This window comes from Myxine glutinosa, chromosome 2 (genome assembly GCF_964187855.1).
Source record: "Myxine glutinosa chromosome 2, kmMyxGlut1.1, whole genome shotgun sequence".
Classification (NCBI taxonomy): Eukaryota; Metazoa; Chordata; class Myxini; order Myxiniformes; family Myxinidae; genus Myxine; species Myxine glutinosa.
In genome coordinates, this window is record NC_136262.1 from 104,957,082 (window position 1) to 104,979,346 (window position 22,265).

The 22,265-nt window shown below is 45.3% G+C and overlaps 2 protein-coding genes across 6 annotated transcripts in view; one reads left to right on the forward strand and one right to left on the reverse strand.

Moving 5' to 3' along the window:
* The window catches only part of SCARB2 (scavenger receptor class B member 2), a 101,704-nt gene that overhangs the window by 78,866 nt on the left and 573 nt on the right, over positions 1-22,265 (reverse strand). For both annotated transcript variants that reach the window (XR_013622533.1, XM_078772745.1), the window contains exons 2-3: positions 4,652-4,809; positions 2,982-3,126 (exon numbers count right to left, since the gene is read on the reverse strand). Coding sequence is in view for 1 of the 2 variants with exons in the window: in XM_078772745.1 (XP_078628871.1) it covers positions 2,982-3,126; positions 4,652-4,809 (303 nt within the window). In the remaining variant the exon portion in view is untranslated. The remainder of the gene's footprint in view (positions 1-2,981; positions 3,127-4,651; positions 4,810-22,265) is intronic.
* Positions 21,877-22,265, forward strand: part of LOC137421476 (putative 2-ketogluconate reductase) — a 73,021-nt gene continuing 72,632 nt past the window's right edge. For 3 of the 4 annotated variants that reach the window (XM_078772748.1, XM_078772749.1, XM_078772746.1), the window contains exon 1: positions 21,963-22,074. The gene's annotated coding sequence lies outside the window, so the exon portion shown is untranslated. Of the gene's footprint in view, positions 22,075-22,265 lie in introns of all 4 variants that reach the window. The other variant, XM_078772752.1, reaches the window with a different exon arrangement.

Sequence of the window (22,265 nt, forward strand, 5' to 3'; positions counted from 1 at the left end):
ATGCCAGGCCACAACTTGTTCAGAGTGCCGGCGATAGCTCGCCTTCTCTTTGTGGAAGACACGGATTTTTTTTTTTGTTTTTGTATACAAGATCGAGGCTCGTGAAAGAGCTAACATTAATCACACAAAAAGACAAACCGACACACAAAACACAAAAAACAAGGGGAGCGGCAGACAATATGGGGAGAGAGGGGGAAGGACACAAACACAACATTTGAGAGCAGGGACATCGGGAAGACTTGGGGGGAGGTGGGAGAGGAATAAAACATATGAACACTGCAAGGACTCTGGGGTGAATTACCGGGGGTAGAAAATATCAAGGTTTTCGATGGGTCATTGATGAGGTCATTTCGATAAGGTCATTGATGAAGACCAAAAATAGCACAGGGCCCAGAACACTACCAGAACACTACACAGATCCTCATTTCGATGAGGTCATTGATGAAGACCAGAAATAGCACAGGGCCCAGAACACTACACAGATCCTTAACATCCAACAACTAATGGGACGCAAACGGGGCACCCAGTTTAGCGGTACACACATTGATGAATCACCCTGCCTGTGAAACACCGACATGACAGGTTATAGCTGGGTCGGGATTCAAACCCAGGCTGGACAGTTTAGAGTCAAGTGTGCGTACCTCCAGTCCAGGCCATCCTGCCAACTTGTATGCTGCATACAGGTGAAATATAAAGCGCGAGATATTTTTATATATACTGTATATTTAAAAAAAAATTGGTGTGGTTTTTGGCGGGCTGGAACGGATTAATAGCATTTCAATGCATTTTAATGGGGAAATTTAATTTGAGAAACGAGCAAATTGAGTTACGAGCTCGGTCACAGAACGAATTAAACTCGTAAGTCAAGGTTTCACTGTATATATATATATATATATATATATATATATATATATATATATATATATATACATATACATATAGGGAAAAGCCTGTCAAAATGACAGGCGCTCAAAGCTCAACACACCACAGTTAAAGCTCAACACACCACAGAGGATTACAATACACACCAAGTTAGGGATCACGTCCGATGAATTATTTGCAATAGTCCAATAAATGAGGCTTTACCTGTGGAGGATTAGCAGTAAGGGGAGCAATTTGTCAACGAAATACACTGTTTAGTACATACACATGCGCACACACACATTACCTCAACAGACACCAACTACAAAGCAATAACTCCAACAACAACAAAAATCGGTCAAATTATCCATCCCTTTATTAACCTCACACTATTTGAAAAAAGCGTGGGGATATTGGAATCGGCTCCATCTGGAATCGGCCGATACACAGACATAGCCAGGACAACCCGAAGGTGGAATCGCTGCCAAAGTTGCTTCTCCGAAGTATTGACTCAGGGGGTGTGAATACTTTCTGAAGGAACTGTATGTTTGCTCAGAACACGGACTTGACCCAAAATGTGCTTTGGGGAGTTTGTGGGAGGGGAGGGGGGAGGATTCGGAAGGCCGTCGGTACAAGGGGATAAGGTTGTATATGTCAAGACAGATTGCTTGGGTACACAAGTTTGAAGGCAAACACACAACGAGTTAAAGACATTCAAACTTATATTGAGCACAGTCACCAGTAAAGACATTTGAGGTGAGAGAGGGGATGGAGGGGAGCATACATTAGAGAAGTACTTAAGAAGATGCCACCTGTACTTTGTGAAATGAGAGAAGTTGTAGGTCAGGAATCTGCAGTCCGTCTGTCCTTCCTTTGTGAAAGGACGGACAGACGGACTTTGTGAAATCTGCGGTCAGGTTAGCCTTTCATAGTGAGAAAGCCAGCTGCTTGATAGCCATTGCCTCACCAGAGCATTCAGTATAATAGAGCTGAAATAATAGATATGATAGCTGCAGATGAGTTTGGGTAAATCTGTCCATGAGAAAGGAAGAGAGCAGGGTTCGGTGAAAGCATTCCTAGGCTGACTCAATATTGGATGCACAAGAAATGGAAGACCAATCCTTTTGTGAGAGCAGAATAAAGTGCCTGCCATATGGCCGAATTCCGCCAGAACATATAAACTCAGCAGAGGTGTGGTAACTAACAACAACCAGAAAGATTTGTACTTTCAAAGGATCAGGTCAGAGGAGCCATGTAGGCCAGAGAAGCAATGCAGAGATCCAGATCGGGAATTTCACAGATTAGGTCAAATCTATGGAGTCACAGAAAGACGTGCGATTGCTGTGAAAACTCCCTACCAAGTAGCTAGCACGGTGGCAGTTGAAATCACCATTGATATGGAAAACAGAGTAGGGATGGGAGGCTATTGGTTGGTCTTTGTCACTGTAAAGAGCAGTGCATATGGAATCTTCATCGTTCTGTGGTTGGCACATCATGCAGACAAACATTGGGTGGTTGTGCAGAGTAACACACAGTAAACTGGAAGTAAGAGGGTTGAGTGCTGGGGTAGGCTTACCCTTGGCGATCGCTTCGTGATCACAGATATCTAGTTTGTCGATGTCATTACAGAAGTCTACGTGCACAAAGAGCTAAATTAAAGAGAATGGATGGTTAACAGAATGACAGGTGGACAAGAAGTAAAAGCTTACAAAAACGTACAGCTGAAAGTTGTTTGTTGTGATTGGCTTATTAGTCTTTTTAGTCTATATACATGCTCAAAAACTAACCTTTTCTCTTTTAAAAGAAAAAGAAACACTCAAGAAACAAGAGCAAGAATTGCTTTGCAATACATGTCGGCTACCAATGTGATATTTTCTAAGTCCAAAAAGGGCATAACTCTGTGAAAAGATGATGAATTGCCCAGAAACCCGAACTTGTTCTGAAACTTATCATAATGAAGCCATGCAGCAAGTTTCAGTTGAATATGTTAAAGGGTATGGGGAAAAAGTCTAAAAACCCACAGGTGGGACGGACGGACAGACAGAGAGCAAACCTATAGCCCCTCGGGAAAAACCGCTAGCGGAGGAATAAAAACCACCAATACCATTGTCTGTGCTTACCACCAGAGGGACATTCAACGCCGTAATTTTATCTTCCATTGGACTGCCAACTGACAGTTCTGGTATCCAGTTGTACGTGCGGACTAGAGTTGCTGACACAGTGTTGTTCTCCTCAAACACCACATCTTGTCGCGAAAGTTGTTCTCTATGAACAAAATGAACAAAATGATGAAAAATACAAAGCTGAAAAAAAAACTTCCACACGTTTATTTATTTCATAATCACCACAATTGTAGAAGTGAAACAAAACGGCTGTTTTTATATTGAACCAATAATTATTTATGCCTCCGCCGACAAAGTCGCCCAAGGCTTTATGTTTTTGGGTTGTCCGGCCGTCCGTGATAGGTTTTCATTACTGCGATAACTTGAGAACGGCTGAAGGGATCTTAGTTAAACTTGGTGCAGGTGTATATAATGAGGTCACGGTGAACTGGTTAGATTTTGGGCTCACGAAGTCACAGGCCAAAGCTCAGAGGTCATGTGAGGTAAAACACCTGTTACTGCAATAATTTGTGACCCAGTGACAGGATTCTGACCAACGTTAGTACAGTTATGTAAAATGATGTAAAGATGAATTGATTAGATTTTGGGGTTAAGAGGTCAAAGGTCAAAGTCTGTGATATGTCTATAACTTGAGAACGGCTGAAGGGATATAATTCAAACTTGGTACAGGTATGTACAGTCGTGGCCAAAAATATTGGCACTGTTGCATTTTTTTCAAATAACTCTTTTCAAATAACTTTCAAATAACTAAAAATAAGTTGAAATTGACAAAAGTATTTCGTCTCCACAATTCTTTATTTCACTGTTAATATTACAGAACCTTTGTTTTTTTATTCATAACTTAATATATCATTTTAAATCAGAAAATAAAAAGAAATTGCATTGACAAAATTATTGACACCCAAGACATAATATTTGATAGCACAGCCTTTGGACAAAATAAGTGCAGTCAAGCGCTTCCTATAGCCATGAATGGGCGTTGATTTATCTATCTATAATTCCACTAATCTCTGTCTGTGTGTGTGTATGCGACCGCTGTTTCTCGACAACTACCGGTCCGATATACTTGAAACTTGCCAGGTATATTGCTGGGGACCCGAGGATGTGCCTTTTCAAGGTTTCATATTAATCGGACAAGTAGTTACCGAGCTATGTCCAAAAAACGATTCAACCAATCAGAGAGCAGCGAGTTATCACGTGTGCCGAACGTGGCGAACAGACTCTGCCTCGGACGGCACATTTGAGAGCGTATTCATTTATTTCACGTTGGCAAACTATGTTGGCGTTAAACTATGTTTTAAAACTAATTAAAACTACTTTGCGATTCATCGTAACTGCGATTCGTAACTGCCGTTCGCTTTGGCTTTGCGAATGGACCAAACCATTTCATGTAAATAGAGGGGGGGGATTGTCACCGGACTCGCAAGCCGTTCGCTTTGGCTTTGCGAATGGACCAAACCATTTCATGTAAATAGAGGGGGGGGATATAATTTTAGATATATATATAGTACGGGCATGCCCTAGTTATAATAAATGGTGCAGATGTGATAACTGAGTCATAGGCATGGAAGAAGAGACAAAAGTGAGAGAAAAGGCACAGAAGATTAAAATGTCAAAAAAAGAAAACTGTACTCAAGCCTTAAACAAGCAAAAATAAATGTACAAACCTATAGGTGTATGGTCCACGTTGTTGCAACACCGGGCGCTCCCCTGCCAGCACCTCATGGGGATTTACGCAATGAAATAGGTATACCTCAAATTCCACCATCGCCGGGATTTCTTTCCAGTCCTTGAATGCTGTTGAGTTTGGCTTCAGCACCATCCGCTGAAAAGCACGTAAGACTTGTTAGTGAAAAAAAGAGTTTGTCTGGTAACCCAAGTGGTGTGTAAGTTCATTCGCTACAGTACTGAATCAGAAAATATTGCCACGAAAGGAATTCTTGTAAAAATGGTGGCTTTCATGGAAATAGTTAAATTATGTTGTGTATTACATGAAAAATGAAAATATTGCAGTACTGTCGGACCCCACTATTCGCGGTTCCGCTATTCGCGGGTTCCGTGTATTCGTGGGTGATAAAACGCGACCTGTTTCTCTATCGGGGAAAAGTGTCCCGCAAATTCGCGGTTTTTTTTTTCTATTCGCGGCCGTGTTCGGCGAAATTGCGGGGTTTATTTTCCTATTCACAGCCGTGTTCTGCGAATTGGCGTTTTTTTCCCCTATTCGTGGCTGTGTTCCACGAATTTGCAGTTTTTCAGGGGCGCAAACAAAAAAAATAATTCGCGAGCCGTTGGCGTCACATATGGTATTTATAAAACCTTTGCAGATTATCGTCGACATTCACGGATTTTGCCTCGCCATTCGTGGATTTTGCCTCGCCATTCGCGGATTTTGCCTCGCCATTTGCGGATTTTGCCTTGCCACTTGCGGATTTTTCCTTGCCGCTCGCGGATTTTGCCTCGCCATTCGTGAATTTTGCCTCGCCATTCGTGGATTTTGCCTCGCCATTCGTGGATTTTTCCTCACCATTCGAGGATTTTGCCTCGCCATTTGCAGTTTGGTCCTCTCTATTCATGGTTTGGTCATCTCTATTCGCTGATTTTCGTGACTCGGAAATCTATTCCCCCCTTTTTCCATTGAAACAATGCCCCACTATTCGCGTGTTTCGTTAATTATTCACGGATTTTCCAGGAACGAATCCCCGGCGAATAGAGAGGTCTGAGGGTATTTATTGAGTTATGTAGATTAAGTAATAGATGGCCAGCAGGTAGTATTTCATATTCTAGTCCGTAAATATTTTCCTCACTTTTCTCAGGGCTGGACATTCAAATATGTATTTGGATTGTCCGCTTCCTGTGGGTAATTAAAACCCAATAGTTACTTGAACTGATCTGCCTGATTGTCCGGCTGGGGACCGTAAGTGGAGGAATGAACTAGAGCCGAATGAAGGGACGTGCAGTGACACTCACAGAGCTTTTAGGGGTGGGAGGTAATTGAATGCAGCTGACCTACATGCAAATTCTTTCACAGTGCCCATGACGACTCGTGGAAGCCCTGCCCACCTCTCACGCATCCAACTTCATTTACCTACCATATATAAAAAATGATTTTCCTTCACCTTGTGGATGCAGGTGATCGATTTTGATGAAAAACAGATCAGTGTTGCAGACTTCAGTGCACAGGTGAGAGAGTGATGAGATTGGTTCAATTTAAAAGCAATGACTGTAATTTGCTTGTTTAATCAAGTATGATTCCAAGTTTATCATCTTACGATAATTCACCAAATGTCCGTCCGTCCGTCTGTCTGTCTGTCTGTTCGAAGGTACTGTAAAAACTGCTGAACCGATCTCAACGATATTTTGGGTGGGTAATCCTGGGATCTCCAGGAGTAAAATAGGCTATTTAATTTTTCCAATTTCAGCTTCAGTCTCCAGCATTCTCAGGTTTGGACTCCCGCATAACATTCGCGTTCGCATAACGTTCATTGTGACGATGTTTTCATTGTGACGATGTTGTGACGATGTATGTGTTCACGGTAGTGTTTGACGTGACGGTGTGAACTTAATTTCGTAATGGTTTTCGTTTCGTAATCCTTTAATGAACGTTTAATGTTTAATGAACGTTTAATGCCCTTCGATGTCCGGGGCCGCACGCGCGCTACACTGGACGGGCCAGCGTGTACCTTGCCCTTCGCCGTCAGGCTCGGGTAAAACGCTGAGCCCCGTCCATGATGGGGACTGGGGCTTGAGACAGTGTCCCACGAACGAGGAATTTCCAGTAAGCGCGAGTCATCAGCTCGCGTTGATTAAGTCCCTGCCCTTTGTACATACCGCCTGTCGCTACTACCGATCGGACGGTTTGGTGAGATCCTCGGATCAGCCCCTGCACGGGCCGTTCTCGACTCGTGCCGGTGCGCCGAAAAGATGAGCGAACTTGACTGTCTGGACTCCAGAGGAAGTAAAAGTCGTAACAAGGTTTCCGTAGGTGAACCTGCGGAAGGGTCATTATCGGGACAACACGAGAGCGAGCAAGACGCGAGACGTACGTGGTACGTGATCGTCCATGTACTGTTTAGCCATGTACTGTTTAGATTTTGATGATTTGCATGTGATATGATTCAAAGGATGTTTATATTGTTACGGTTTTTAGAACCTTCACTGTGTAAATTTTAGTAAATGTTCCCTTATAAATGATCCCCTGTAAATTGTCCCCATTATTTGGCTTTATTAAAGATCGCACGCTAGTTAGTCCATGTACAACATATAGAGCACCATAGGACCTCTCTGTAGTTATTTCATTATTATGTGTTTCAGTTAAGGATCTGTTCCCAATAGTTGAATCTGCGTTGCATTAATCAAATAAGATAGGCCCCTTGAATTTCCCCAACCATCGCTCCCGCTCTTCAAAGTGCAGTAGCGGTAGGGCAGCGTTCGCTGCTGTTTGCCTTGGGCTGTTTGCTGGCACCAAGCCACCATTACGCACGCGGTCTCAAGCCGAGGAAAAAGGGGGCGGGACACAAGAACAAGGTGTGGCACGTCAACTCACCATCAGAGGTGGAGCCAGTGAGCCCTGACCGGCCAAGCAGGGCCGAGGTGAGCCGACCGGTAGGCGTGTCATCGGAGCCGGAGGCTTGATACAACAACGGACAATAAAAGCGGCTGCGAGGGACTGCTTAAAAGAGATGAGTGAGAGGGATGAGTGTGTCAAGAGATCAAAGAGCGGAGAGTTGAGTGTGAACGATCGTCAGGCAGAAGAGTGGGTCCGCTGACATTACGCGATCTATTCACATTGTCAGACCGCGTGCAACTATTACGTGCAGCTGCCGCCGGGTTTCGCCTGAGACCCAGAGCGTGGACCGGAGCGTGGACTGGAGCCGACCTCGACGCTGCGCGTCGGCCCGGACTTTCCTGCCCTGCCGCCTGCCTGGACCTTCTCCTCCTTCCAGCCATTCCTTCCTGCCAATCCCTATTCGTGTGAGTCTGTTTGTTGTGTTGGGGCGTTGACTAATACAAGACTGTTTTAAGGCTTGCCCTGTGTCCTTTTGCTCTTCTTCTTCTGTATATTACTTTCGTTTCCTCTTCTTTGGGTTTTTGTATAGAGTTAATAAACCCACTCTTTGTTCTTCTTGTTTTCTGGGTTTTCTCTTATTCGATCGTTTGCGTCCTTTCTTTCGATTGAGTACCTGTGGCACGATTCGGCCAACGCTATAATCGGGTTTAGTCTCTTGTTAACGGCCCGAGTCGCAGCTCGCTTTGCTCGGCGCATCCAATCACGCTGCGGCCCGGGTGGGAGTATCTCCTCGCTTACGGATTGGTGGTGGTAATTAGGTAGTTGGACGGATTGGGCTTACAACCCTACTCACCACCGACCGGAAGTGACGTCATACCCCCAGGACCGGTCGGACGGCCAGCTTAACAGGACAAGGGGATTAACCCCCCCCCCCCCCTTGCTAACGGGAGTGCCGTCCCCCAGATCCGTAACAATTGGTAGTCAGGAGTGGGATTTAGAACCTGGGACTAAATTTATTTATTTGGACACCAATTGTGCTATTGGCCATAACAATTGGTGTTGAGGAGTTGGGATTTGGACCCGAATCAAATTTTTAAAACATCTAAAAAATTTGGTCAAAAATTTACTAGCGGCCGAAATTCTGTTTAACATCTAAATTTTAAAATCGTGCCATGGATGATCAAGGCGATCGGGTGCCGGTAGGGGAGAATGAGGAGATAGAGGCAACCCAGGACCCCAGGGAAGAGGTGGGAGTAATAGAGGAGGAGGTTGAAGAAGGTGCGGTAGCGGGGGTTGCAGATGCACAAGATGGCGGCGCCTCGCACATGGCCGTGGTAGCCGAGCCCGCGGCACTAGTGAATCTGGACCTCTTTATGGCGCAAATGAGGGGGTATATGGAAAAGATGGCAGACAAATCCAGCAGGGAAATGAATAAAATGGGAGAACAATTAGAAAACCAAATTGGGGGCCTAGGAAGCAAAATAGAGGGGTTAGACAACAAATTTAAGCGGTTAGACAATAAATTTGGGGGGCTAGACGGCAAATTTGAGGGATTAAACAGCAAATGGGGAGGAGTAGGAAACAAGTTAGGAAGTAAATTGGAGCGATTCGGAAGCAGATTAGGGGGGAAATTGGGGGGCATAATTGGCCAAGCCAAAGAAATTAATGAGGGGTTAGCGAGGGGGCAAGCCAGGTATGAGATAAAGCAGGTGGAGAGGGAGAGAGACCGCAGAGTGGGCGAAGAGGTCGCGGGGGTGCACGACGAGGTAACGCGGTTTGAGAAGCGCGGGGTGAGCGAGGGTGAGCAAAGCGAAGTCACGTGGACGGGCATAGAAATCGCGACCCGGGGTATGGGGAAGCCGGCGACAGCTGAGGTCGAAGAGAAAATTTTAATAAAGCCAGCGGTCATCGAAGAGAAAGAAATTAACAAATTAATTATAGTGGAAATTGGAATGGAAGAGACGCCAGACGTAGAAAAGCACTCGCGGCAGGGAGAGATGGAATATGTGCAGAGTCTGTGCCCGCATCATGCTGCCATGCTTGTTAATCCTTATAAAGATTTGCAGGTGCGTGTGGAGCGAAGAAGAAGAACCCCGAAGGTGAGTCGGGCTGTGTATGGTGCTAAGAGGTTTTGCGGGAAGGTGTTTAGCGCAAAAAGAATTTTCGCGTGCTTGGGATGCAGGTGTAACCCGGGCGCTCGTAAAAGGTCCGTGGTGCGCGTCATGGATGGCAATGGTGCGCGTGTGAGGAAAAGGTGTGTGAAGGTGAACGGCGCGCGGGTACGAATGGCGTCGTGGCGCGAGTGTGTTACCGAGTGCGAGGACGAATGCACGTCGGAGTGTATGTGGGATGAGAGTGATACGGAGAGTGAGATGGATGAGGAGCGGGTGCGAGGAGGCACACCTGAGTTGGTTGTGGCGCGTGTGCGGGAGGGCACATCGGAGCGCGTGAGTGGGTATGTGCAGGAGTGCACACCCGTGGTGAGTGTTACGGAGGAGAGGTGTGGAACGGAGGTGTGCATGATAATAGAGTGTGCGAGGAGAATGGGTGCGCAAGAATGTGCGCGAGAGTGTGTGGTGAGCGTTATGAGTAGACCTGAGTATGGAGCGAAAGAGAACGCACGAGCAAGTACAATAACGAAGTGTATGGAGACACCTGGATGTGTGAGGAGGAAAAGGAACGAGTGGTGTGAGCATGTACGGGGAGCATCGACGTTAAACAGGACAGCGTTCAGACCGCCGTATAGCCGACGCGAGCTCCCGGTCCGTGCCGGGCGGTGTGGGCTGCGGGGGCCGGCGGGGATCGGTGTCGCGTCGCTCCTGTTCGGAGCGTCGTGCACGATTCGGGCCGGGCCCCGCCCTGCACGGTCGCGTCCGCGCTTTTCTAGGCAAAGCCACCGGCCCGGTTCGAGGGGAGGTAGGAGGGGTCGGAACGGCGCCCCCTTGTGGTTGCGGCGTTCCGGCCGGGCAAGATTGGCCCACCGCGCATGGGAGCGAAAGGCCCCGCGTAGGGATGGTGCTTTGAACCTTGGCCCAACCAAATCTCCTCCCCTGGATCGAATGCCGGACGGACCCAACCGCAGGAGACCAAACCACCCAAATTCATTGCTCGGCTTTGCGAAGCCGAGCTTTGTACATGTAATGACGCACCGAGGCTCAGAATAATGGATGAATATGGGTAGGAAATTGATGATTGGCAAATTGGATTGGCAAATGGGATGGGCCAATTTGATTGGCAAAAATTGGATGGGCAAAATTGATAATGGGAGATGCCCGATGTGGAGGGATGGCAACTCTGCCATCCCTCCCATCAACAGGGCACATGAGCAATAGTTTATGGGGTTTTGGCTGTGTAAACTAGCCCGGGAGGGTTAGGTTATTGTTAGGATTTAGAAAGATGACCATAGGTAACTGTAGAGTTAAGTAGCGACATGTACCTGTAGTAGGGGACGTAGGTCGATTAGCTGGTTGTTAACGACGTGGTATGTGCAATAGTGTAAGGGATGACTGGGGATGCACTAAGTTAGAGGGGAAACCAGGTAGCCAGATGATGCAGTTGTGTTTGTAGTGAGATTGATGAAATGAGGAATTGGTATGAAAGTGCACGGTAGTGCTGGTTATGAAATGAGGCAATGCTCGTGAATGATGTGTGTGTGTGTGTAGAAAGGGTATGAGCAGAGTATTGTGGATGTGTGTCATTGCATATTGAGTGAATGGCTTGCATGGTGGCAAGTGAGCTTGGTGGTATGGAATAGATGGTCTGGAATATATGGAGTATGGAATGGATGGTGTGGAGTGAGTAGTGTGGAATACATGGAGTGGAGTGGTTGGTCCAAAAGGAGTGGATGGGGAAGATGGACCCCTTCACGAGTACCCGGGAAGGGTAGTTTAAAAGTAGGTAGAGGGAGTAGGTAAATTGTGGTTGGATATTGGCATCTGTGGTGCGGGTAGTTGCACGGGAGTGTTGTGATTGGTGCATGAGTAAAGTGGAATGGCTGGGCGTGTGGCCTGTTAGTGTGTGTATGGTTAAATGGGCACTCCGCCACTGTTAGTCTGTCGGCCAGGTGAGGCCACAGGTAGGCTCTGGGAGCCAGTAGAGTTGTTCAATGGGGCCCGAGGATCCGGAGGACGGACCCGGGTAGCCCGACGCCAGAGCGGGTGGTAGGGTGTGAGAGCGCCAGAGGGCCTTCCCCAGGTAGGTTAGGGTAAGGAGCAGGTAAGCTCGGGAGGCAACTGCAGTGGCGGGGGTGTGCAGGTGAGCGGACCTGCTGGGAGCGCCACACGACCCAGCCCGGAAATTGTGCGAAGGTACAGGGTGAAGAATCGGGGGACTGAGACCCCAAATTGGTGAGCACCACAGTTTGGTCAATGGGAGTTCGGTTCTTAGAACCACATAGTGTAAGATGGCCAATGGTTTGGCAGGGAAAGACCCCGGGTAGAGTAAAAGTGTTAAAGTCATTTAGAAGTATAGTTAGGATTGAAATCTCTTCGCACCATCTGCATCCACTCACGTGAGGTATGACAGGACTCCACACCACTGATTTTTGCAAATGTCTAGTATGTAAGACGCATCACGACGTGGGGGTGACATTGTGCTTGATGTTCCATCTCTTCCTCCTTAGGAGGGATTGATGAGGAATTGGAATTGGGGGGCAAATTTGGTTAGAGGGATTGTGGACGAATTTGGTATTAGGGAAGATATGGGGAAGACGAGACAGTAGTGACGAATTTGTAAATGTGTAGAATTTTGTCAATTAGGGGTGAGGGCAAGGGTAGGGTAGGTGACAGGGGGGGGGGGGGTGACGTACAGTAGGGACGAGCTTTCTCCGCTCGCTCCCATGCGCACCTCACCTTGCATTACCTTGTAGTGATGTGTACCCTTGCGACCCTGCCCCGATGCTTGCTTTGTCCTTCCTTCCCCACTCACGGCTTGTTCTTTTGGGTCCGGGGGGAAGGCGCAGGTAGCCGCAGTTGTGTGCCCGAACCGCCGCTGCACAGACTGCCTGGACCGGTACACCACCTTATGGACCGCACGACTTGCGGCCTAGCACCACCATATGGACCACACATTTCTGTGGCCAAGCACCACACCCTTATGGACCCCACGTGTTGGGGCCTGGCCCCTCTGCTGGGACCAGCCATGATGGCCAGAGAAAAAGTCTGCTTGCGGACCACGGTGAGGTGGCCCCTATGCCATACAGGTGGACCACCCTTAGTTGGCCCCTGTTGGCCATAAATAAATAAAAATTGGACGCGTAGTGTGCCTTTTTATTATCCTCAAATAGGCCGCAAGCAAACAAGAGTCAACATCAAGAACGACAACATCAGGAAACATCGGACCAGCAGAGCAGGGGAAGCAAGAAACAAGGTCATCAGTTTTTTTTTTTTGTGATGACATGAAAATGAGCACTGGATGGTGCTTTGTGTATTTATTGGTGCTTTGGTGCTTTGGTGAATTGTTATGCTCTTGTGCTCGGGCGTGCACTGCAATATCAATTGTGCATCCCCGGGCATATGAGTATGCTGTATCGGTGCAGTGCAGTGCATGCTCCTTCCTCTTGCAAAAGATCTTTTTGTCTCCCAAAATGACAGTTCCCGGGTTCGCATTGTAAATACCAATTAGTGTCTTGTAAATGATGCTCCCCACCGGCTAAATGTATAGTTTGAAGACCATTCCACAATTCGGTTCTCCTGTGGGCGTGAGTCTGTTAGGTAGGATGCAACGTAGCAGGCGGGATATACTTAGTTGTTTTAAAACTGTCGCATTCAAGGGTAAGGTTAATAGTAGAGGGTTATTACACCTGAGTGTCACATTAAGTAAAGTTATTTCGGGCCGGGACGGCCCTGGAGGAGAGATGGGTGCTGTGTTACAGTTTTTAGAACCTTCACTGGGTAAATTTTAGTAAATGTTCCCTTATAAATGATCCCCTGTAAATATCCCCATTATTTGGCTTTATTAAAGATCGCACCCCAGTTAGTCCATGTACAACACGTAGAGCACCATAGGACCACTCTGTAGTTATTTCATTATTATGTGTTTCAGTTAAGGATCTGTTCCCAATTGTTGAATCTGCATTGCATTAATCAAATAAGATAGGCCCCTTCAATTTCCGCATCCATCGCACCCGCTCTTCAAAGTGCAGTAGCGGTAGGGCAGCGTTTGCTGCCGTTTGCCTTGGGCTGTTTGCTGGCACCAAGCCGCCATTACGCGCGCGGTCTCAAGCCGAGGAAAAAGGGGGCGGGACACAAGAACGAGGTGTGGCACGTCAACTCACCATCAGAGGTGGAGCCAGCGAGCCCTGACCGGCCAACCAGGGCCGAGGTGAGCCGACCGGTAGGCGTGTCATCGGAGCCGGCGGCTTGATACAACAATGGACAATAAAAGCGGCTGCGAGGGACTGCTTAAAAGAGATGAGTGAGAGGGATGAGTGCGTCAAGAGATCAAAGAGCGGAGAGCTGAGTGCGAAGGATCGTGAGGCAGAAGAGTGGGTCGGCTGACATTACGCGATCTATTCACATTGTCAGACCGCGTGCAACTATTACGTGCAGCTGCCGCCGGGTTTCGCCTGAGACCCAGAGCGTGGACCGGAGCGTGGACTGGAGCTGACCTCGACGCTGCGCATCGGCCCGGACCGACCTGCCCTGCCGCCTGCCTGGACCTTCTCCTCCTTCCAGCCATTCCTTCCTGCCAATGCCTATTCGTGTGAGTCTGTTTGTTCTGTTGGGGCGTTGATAATATAAGACTGTTTTAAGGCTTGCCCTGTGTCCTTTTGCTCTTCTTCTTCTGTATATTACTTTCGTTGCCTCTTCTTTGGGTTTTTGTATAGAGTTAATAAACCCACTCTTTGTTCTTCTTATTTTCTGGGTTTTCTCTTATTCGATCGTTTGCGTCCTTTCTTTCGATTGAGTACCTGTGGCACGATTCGGCCAACGCTATAATCGGGTTTAGTCTCTTGTTAACGGCCCGAGTCGCAGCTCGCTTCGCTCGGCGCATCCCATCACGCTGCGGCCCGGGTGGGAGTATCTCCTCGCTTACGGATTGGTGGTGGTAATTAGGTAGTAGGACGGATTGGGCTTACAACCCCACACACCACCGACCGGAAGTGACGTCATACCCCCAGGACCGGTCGGGCGGCCAGCTTAATAGGACAAGGGGATTAACCCCCCCTTGCTAACGGGAGTGCCGTCCCCCGGATCCGTAACAATATGAATCGCTTAAAAGAAAAAAAGCCTTCAATTTCTGATATTTTACCTTTTCATTTGGGCTTCCCAATTTTTTTAATTTTAAACGATTTATATAAACATCCGTTAAATCATATCACACGCAAATCATAAAAATCTAAACAATATTTGTAGAATTTCAATAAAAGCCACATCACTGTTCATATCAGTAAATATTATTCCATCATGTTTGGAAAAACTGGAAAATTATAAAAATTGGCAAAAAAATTGGAAAAACAATACAGTGTAGGAGCTATGCTCCAACGTAAATCGAAAGAATGGATGCGACAAAAAGCTGGAATTCGTCCGAGTTTCTTTATTGTGTCAAATCAACTCGGGTACTCTGAAAAGCCCGTTTATCGGGCAGCAATATATATACACATTATCCCGGAGCGTTTGCCCGGGAAAGGCGAGAGGGGGCGTGCCCGGGCGTCCTGGACGAGGCCTGGCAAGTCGAGAGCGGGCATGCCCGGGCGTCCCGGACGAGGCCTGGCAAGTCGAGAGCGGGCATGCCCGGGCGCACCTGGGCGTCCCGGACGAGGCCTGGCAAGTCGAGAGCGGGCATGCCCGGGCGTCCTGGGCGAGCCCGGCATGGTGATCGCTCCGCGTCCTCGGTAGGTGCAAGGCGATTGTGTATACCCAGCGGTAGCCGCTACAACAGCCTATTTTACTCCAGGGGGTCCCAGGATTACCCACCCAAAATTTCGGTTGCGATCGGTTCAGCCGTTTTTGCGGTGCCTGGGAACAGACGGACGGACAGACAGACGGACAGACATTTTGGTGAATCTTACTTTAATTCACCAAAAGTCCGTCTGTCTGTCCGTCCGTTCCCAGGTACCGCAAAAACGGCTGAACCGATTGCAACGATATTTTGGGTGGGTAATCCTGGGATCCCCTGGAGTAAAATAGGCTATATTGTTTTTCCAATTTTTTTTCCGCAATTTCTCAATTTCCAGTTTTTCCAAAAAAAATTCCAATTTTCCAATTTTCCAATTTTCCCGTTTTTCCAAACACTATGGAATAATATTTACCGATATGAACAGTGATGTGGCTTTTATTGAAATTCTACAAATACTGTTTAGATTTTGATGATTTGCGTGTGATATGATTTAATCGGATGTTTACATAAATCGTTTAAAATAAAAAACAGCCTTCAATTCTCTGATATTTTGCCTTTTCATTTGGGCCTCCCAATCGGAAGCCCCGCCCGTAGGGCGGGTACCATTGCTAGTTATAGTAAGATATTGTGACTGCTCACTTATGATTATAATACAGTATTTGCTAAAATATAATATAATATATATACATATATATATATATATTATATATATATATATATATATATATATACTATATATATTATATATATATATATATAATATATATATATAATATACTATTATATATATAGTATGATAATATATATACTATATACAGATATATATATACTATACATACTATATAAATAAATATATATATATATATATTACTATATATATATATATAGTATATATATATATATATATACAGATATATATATCTATATATATATACAGATAGTTCCCGACCTACGACGTACGCGACTTACGACGACCCGGACGTACGACGACGGAAACGACGGGCGGGGAAAAAATTAAAAATACGTTTTAAAAAAAAACTAATAGGAAAGAAGAAGAAGCGAGTGAGAAAATCATGCGTGGCGAGAGACGTTATGACGTCATCGCTCTCCAGGCAGCTTCTCCCACACGAGAGGCAGCGTCTCAGTTAGTAGCTCTTTGTTTCACACTGGCAACATCCCTTACGCTCCGTAACTCAGCCAAACCAACGATTACTCTACTACTACTGCCCTACTAGTTCGCTGTTCATACCCCACTGCAAGCAACATGTCCACCAAGAGACGTCCACCCATGGCTGGTGCCGATAAGAAGAAGAGGAAGGCGATCAATCTTGAAGTTAAGCTCAAAATTATTGTGCAGCATGAGAACGGTAAAAGCGTTGCCGGCCATCTCACGTGACCTTCACTTCTCCCACCTCAACGGTCTACCATCATCAAGATCATCACCAAGAAGAGAAAAGGACCTATTGCAGAAATGGAGAAGATGCTGATGACGTGGATGGAAGACCCAGCTGCAAAAATGTGTGCCTCTTAGCTTGATGACGATACAGGCTAAGGCTAAGAGTCTCTTCGACGTTTTGAAGGTGCGGGCTGGCACCGACTACACGGAAACGTTTACCGCCAGCAAAGGCTGGTTTAGTCATTTTAAGAGACGAAATAACCTGCATAACGGGAGAGTAAGCAGCGAAGCTGCAAGTGCAGAGGCAGGTGCAGCTGCAAGGTTCCGGGAGGTATTCGACAAGTTGATTGTTGAAAAAGGATACCGACCAGAACAAATCTTCAACGTCGACGAAACTGGACTTTATTGGAAGAGGATGCCTGAGCGAACGTACATCCACCAAGAAGCAAAACCATGCCCGGATACGTACTTGAATACGTATCAATACATGGTGAATAATAAAGTCATATTGGCGCTGAATGACCCTATAGGTCCCAGTGCCTTGCCGTTGGCCTAAATCTCATATTCCATTCCAAAGTCATATGATGGGAAAACGGACGTGAAAAAATGTCCCAAATAATCCATGAATACGTACTTGTATACGCATATTAATAGGTACATGTAATTCAAGCCAATAATAGGTACACGTAATTCAAGGAATAATACTAACTTGAAATACATGTACCATGTAATTAACGTCATGAGACTAACACATGATACTATGATAGTACAACGTTACTTTGGAGCTATGACCCAACTACTACCTGAAAAATACAGGTCCACAAAAGGGGGTCCGACTTCCGACGGAACCGACGTCCGACAGACATGACGGAATGTAACCCCGTCGTAGGTCGGGAACTATCTGTATATACAGTCACGGTGAAAAAGTAAGTACACCCCATGTAAAGTTTTGACTTTTTCAACAGATTTCAACATACAGTTATTTGATCTTGATTTCAACAATATTGATAGATAAAGGTGATATAACATAACAAATATCATGAAACATTTACATTTTGTAGTCCATTGTATAATTGAAAAAAACATAAATGCAAATTTCGCATGTGGAAAAAGTAAGTACACCCCGACATTTATCACTACTTCAAACACCTAAAATTAGAATCGAGGTGCACCAGCTCAGGTGCAAATGATTAGAACATCGTTGGAGAGGATCTTGGAGGAACCTGTCAAATTTAAACCTCAGACATTTAGTTTAGTTTGCTCTTTTTTGTTGAAGTGTGCGGCGTCACCATGCCTAGATCAAAAGAGCTCTCTGAGGCCTTCAGAAGGAAGGTTATAGATGCCTACGAGTCTGGGAAGGGATTTAAAAAGATCTCCAAACAATTTGAAATCAATCATTCGACTGTCCGGAAGATCATCTACAAGTGGAGAAGATTCCAAACAACTGCCAACTTGTTCAGGCCAGGCTGCCCCAGCAAGTTCAGCCCGAGAGCAGACCGCAAGATGCTGAAAGAAGTCTCTAAGAACCCCAGAATGTCATCACGGGACCTACAGGGAGCTCTTGCCACTGTTGATGTCAAAGTGCACGAGTCTACCATAAGAAAGAGGCTGCACAAATTTGATCTACATGGGAGGTGTGCCAGGAGGAAACCTTTGCTGTCCAGAAAGAACATCAGGGCAAGACTAAAGTTTGCCAATGAACACCTAGGCAAAGACCAGCACTTCTGGAACAATGTGCTCTGGACAGATGAGTCAAAAGTAGAGCTATTTGGCCACAGTATCAGAAGACATGTTTGGCGAAAACCAAAGACAGCATTTGACCACAAGAACCTGATACCAACTGTAAAGCATGGTGGTGGAAATATTATGGTTTGGGGCAGCACACCATCATAGAATCCACGATGAATTCTTCATTGTACCAGAGGGTGCTTGAGGATAATGTGAGGCCATCTGTCGGAAAGTTGAAGCTCAACCGAAGGTGGACCTTGCAACATGACAATGACCCGAAACATACCAGTAAATCCACCAAGGAATGGCTGAAAAGAAAGAAATGGAGGGTTTTGGAATGGCCAAGTCAAAGCCCAGATCTAACTCCCATCGAGATGTTGTGGGGGGATTTGAAACGAGCTGTGCATGCAAGAAACCCCTCAAACATCGCACAGCTGAAAGAATTCTGCATGGAGGAGTGGGCAAAAATTTCTCCCAGTCGATGTCAGAGACTGGTAGACAGTTATAAGAAAAGCCTACTTGAGGTTGTTTCTGCCAAAGGGGGCAATACCACCTATTAGAGCCAAGGGTGTACTTACTTTTTCCACATGCTAAATTTTCATTTATGTTTATTTAGATTATACAAAGGACTACAAAATGTAAATGTTTCATGATATTTGTTATATTATATCACCTTTATCTATCAATATTGTTGAAATGAAGATCAAATAGCTGAATGTTGAAATATGTTGAAAAAGTCAAAACTTTACATAGGGTGTACTTACTTTTTCACGTGACTGTATACAATATACATATACACCACTTTGTTTGTTCTGAAGGCCTCCGAAGCCTATTTTGTTAAGCTCTCGCTTTCTGACTCTCTCAGCTTAATCTCAACTCTAATTCACCATCTGATTTCATTTTCTATAGTCGCTAAGAGGTCTTCGGGGTCAGTCTTTTAGGTTTTCGGGGTCTTTTAAGTCTTTGGAGTCTTTTGGGTCTTTCGGGTATTTGGGGTCGTTGGTGTCCATTGGGTCATCTGGGCTTTTCAGTCTTTTTAGTCGTTGGGGTATTTTGGGTCCTTGGGGTCTTCTCGGTATTTTGGCTCCTCCAGGAGTTAGCGGGGGTGGGAGGGGGAGGGGGTCTTTTGGGTCCTCTGGGTACTTTAGCTTAAGTATTTCAGGTTACAATTGTGGGTGGCATCAGATCAGCTGTTCAACCAATGAGTGAAGAGCGGGCATACATACAGTCATGTGAAAAAGTAAGTACACCCCAAGTAAAGTTTTGACTTTTTCAACATATTTCAACATACAGCTATTTGATCTTCATTTCAACAATATTGATAGATAAAGGTGACATAATATAACAAATATCATGAAACATTTACATTTTGTAGTACATTGTATAATTTAAATAAACATAAATGCAAATTTCGCATGTGGAAAAAGTAAGTGCACCCTTGGCTCTAATAGGTGGTATTGCCCCCTTTGGCAGAAACAACCTCAAATAGGCGTTTCTTATAACTGTCTACCAGTCTCTGACATCGACTGGGATAAATTTTTGCCAACTCCTCCATGCAGAATTCTTTCAGCTGTGCGATGTTTGAGGGGTTTCTTGCATGCACAGCTCGTTTCAAATCCCCCCACAACATCTCGATGGGATTTAGATCCGGGCTTTGACTTGGCCATTCCAGAACCCTCCATTTCTTTATTTTCAGCCATTCCTTGGTGGATTTACTGGTATGTTTAGGGTCATTGTCATCTTGCAAGGTTCACGTTCGGTTGAGTTTCAACTTTCCGACAGATGGCCTCACATTATCCTCAAGCACCCTCTGGTACAATGAAGAATTCATCGTGGATTCTATGATGGTGAGCTGCCCAGGCCCTGATGCAGCAAAGCTGCCCCAAACCATAATATTTCCACCACCATGCTTTACAGTTGGTATCAGGTTCTTGTGGTCAAATGCTGTCTTTGGTTTTCGCCAAACATGTCTTCTGGTACTGTGGCCAAATAGCTCTACCTTTGACTCATCTGTCCAGAGCACATTGTTCTAGAAGTGCTGGTCTTTAACCTAGGTGTTCATTGGCAAACTTAAGTCTTGCCCTAATGTTCTTTCTGGACAGCAAAGGTTTCCTCCTGGCACACCTCCCATGTAGATTAAATTTGTGCAGCCTCTTTCTAATGGTAGACTCGTGCACTTTGACATCAACAGTGGCAAGAGTTACTTGTAGGTCCCGTGATGATATTCTGGGGTTCTTAGAGACTTCTTTCAGCATCTTGCGGTCTGCTCTCAGGCTGAACTTGCTGGGGCGGCCTGGCCTGAACAAGTTGGCAGTTGTTTGGAATCTTCTCCACTTGTAGATGTTCTTCCGGACAGTCGAATGATTGATTTCAAATTGTTTGGATATCTTTTTAAATCCATTCCCAGACTCATCGGCATCTATAACCTTCTTTCTGAAGGCCTCAGAGAGCTCTTTTGATCTCGGCATGGTGATGCCGCACACTTCAACAACAAAGAGCAAACCAAACTAAATGTCTGAGGTTTAAATAAGACAGGTTCCTCCAAGATCCTCTCTAACGATGTTTTAATCATTTGCACCTGAGCTAGTACACCTGATTCTAATTTTAGGTAATTGAAGTAGTGATAAATGTAGGGGTGCACTTACTTTTTCCACATGCAAAATTTGCATTTATGTTTATTTAAATTATACAATGGACTACAAAATGTAAATGTTTCATGATATTTGTTACATTATATCACCTTTATCTCTCAATATTGTTGAAATGAAGATCAAATAGCTGTATGTTGAAATATGTTGAAAAAGTCAAAACTTTACATGGGGTATACTTACTTTTTCACGTGACTGTATATACATAATCACAAACACTTGCTCCATTATATATAGATGTCTCCCCTTGCCCCACCCACTTCCCAATAACTCACATTAGTCACATGTCTCCTTTCGCCACAGTCCAGTCCCCACCGACTTCTCAATAACAATCAACGTTCATGCGATTGCAATACGATTGTACATAATACCATGATCATAATGTACACTATACAGTACATCATTATAACAAAACTGTTGAAAAACATTTGGCAAGTTCATGTTCCCATCTAAACCCCTGACTCGTGTCATGAGGAACGCAGGTTCAGATTTCGTACTCCCAGATGCAACAAATATGTTTTTTTTGTTTGTTTGTTTGTTGTTTTTGTATACAGAATCGAGGCTCGTGTAAGAGCTAACACATTGAACATGAAAACATGCACAGACACATAAAACATACAATGAAGGGAGCGGGAGACAAGAGGGGAGCAAGGGAAGCACACAAGCACAACAACAGTGGAGAACAGGGACGTCGGTAGATCTGTGGAAGGGAGAGGACTGGGGGGAGAGGGAGGGGTACACGGTATAAAGCAAATAAACATTTCTAGGAATTTCAGGAAAGAAGTTGGAGATTGAAAGAGGCGGATTTGGGGTGTTTTAACGGGGGTAGAAAAGATCAAGGTTTTGGATGGAGGAAGATAAGAGATTTTGGACAGCTGTTTTAAAGACCTGGAGGGAGGAGAGGGATTGAAGAGTGTGGGTGTTTGTTCTCAAGGCAGGAGAAAAGTGGAGTGAAGGAGTGAAGGAGTGAAGGTGAGACTTCTCAGTTTCACCAGAAGAGGGTTGTTGGCAGATATCGTGCGTAATGCAGGAATATTTAGAGGGACGAGACGGTGTTTTTGTCCATTGATGTGTTTTTGTCCACTGATGTGTTTGTCCACTGATGTGTTTGTCCACGATTATTAAAAGTCCTTGTAAATCATGTAAAACACATACTATTAATA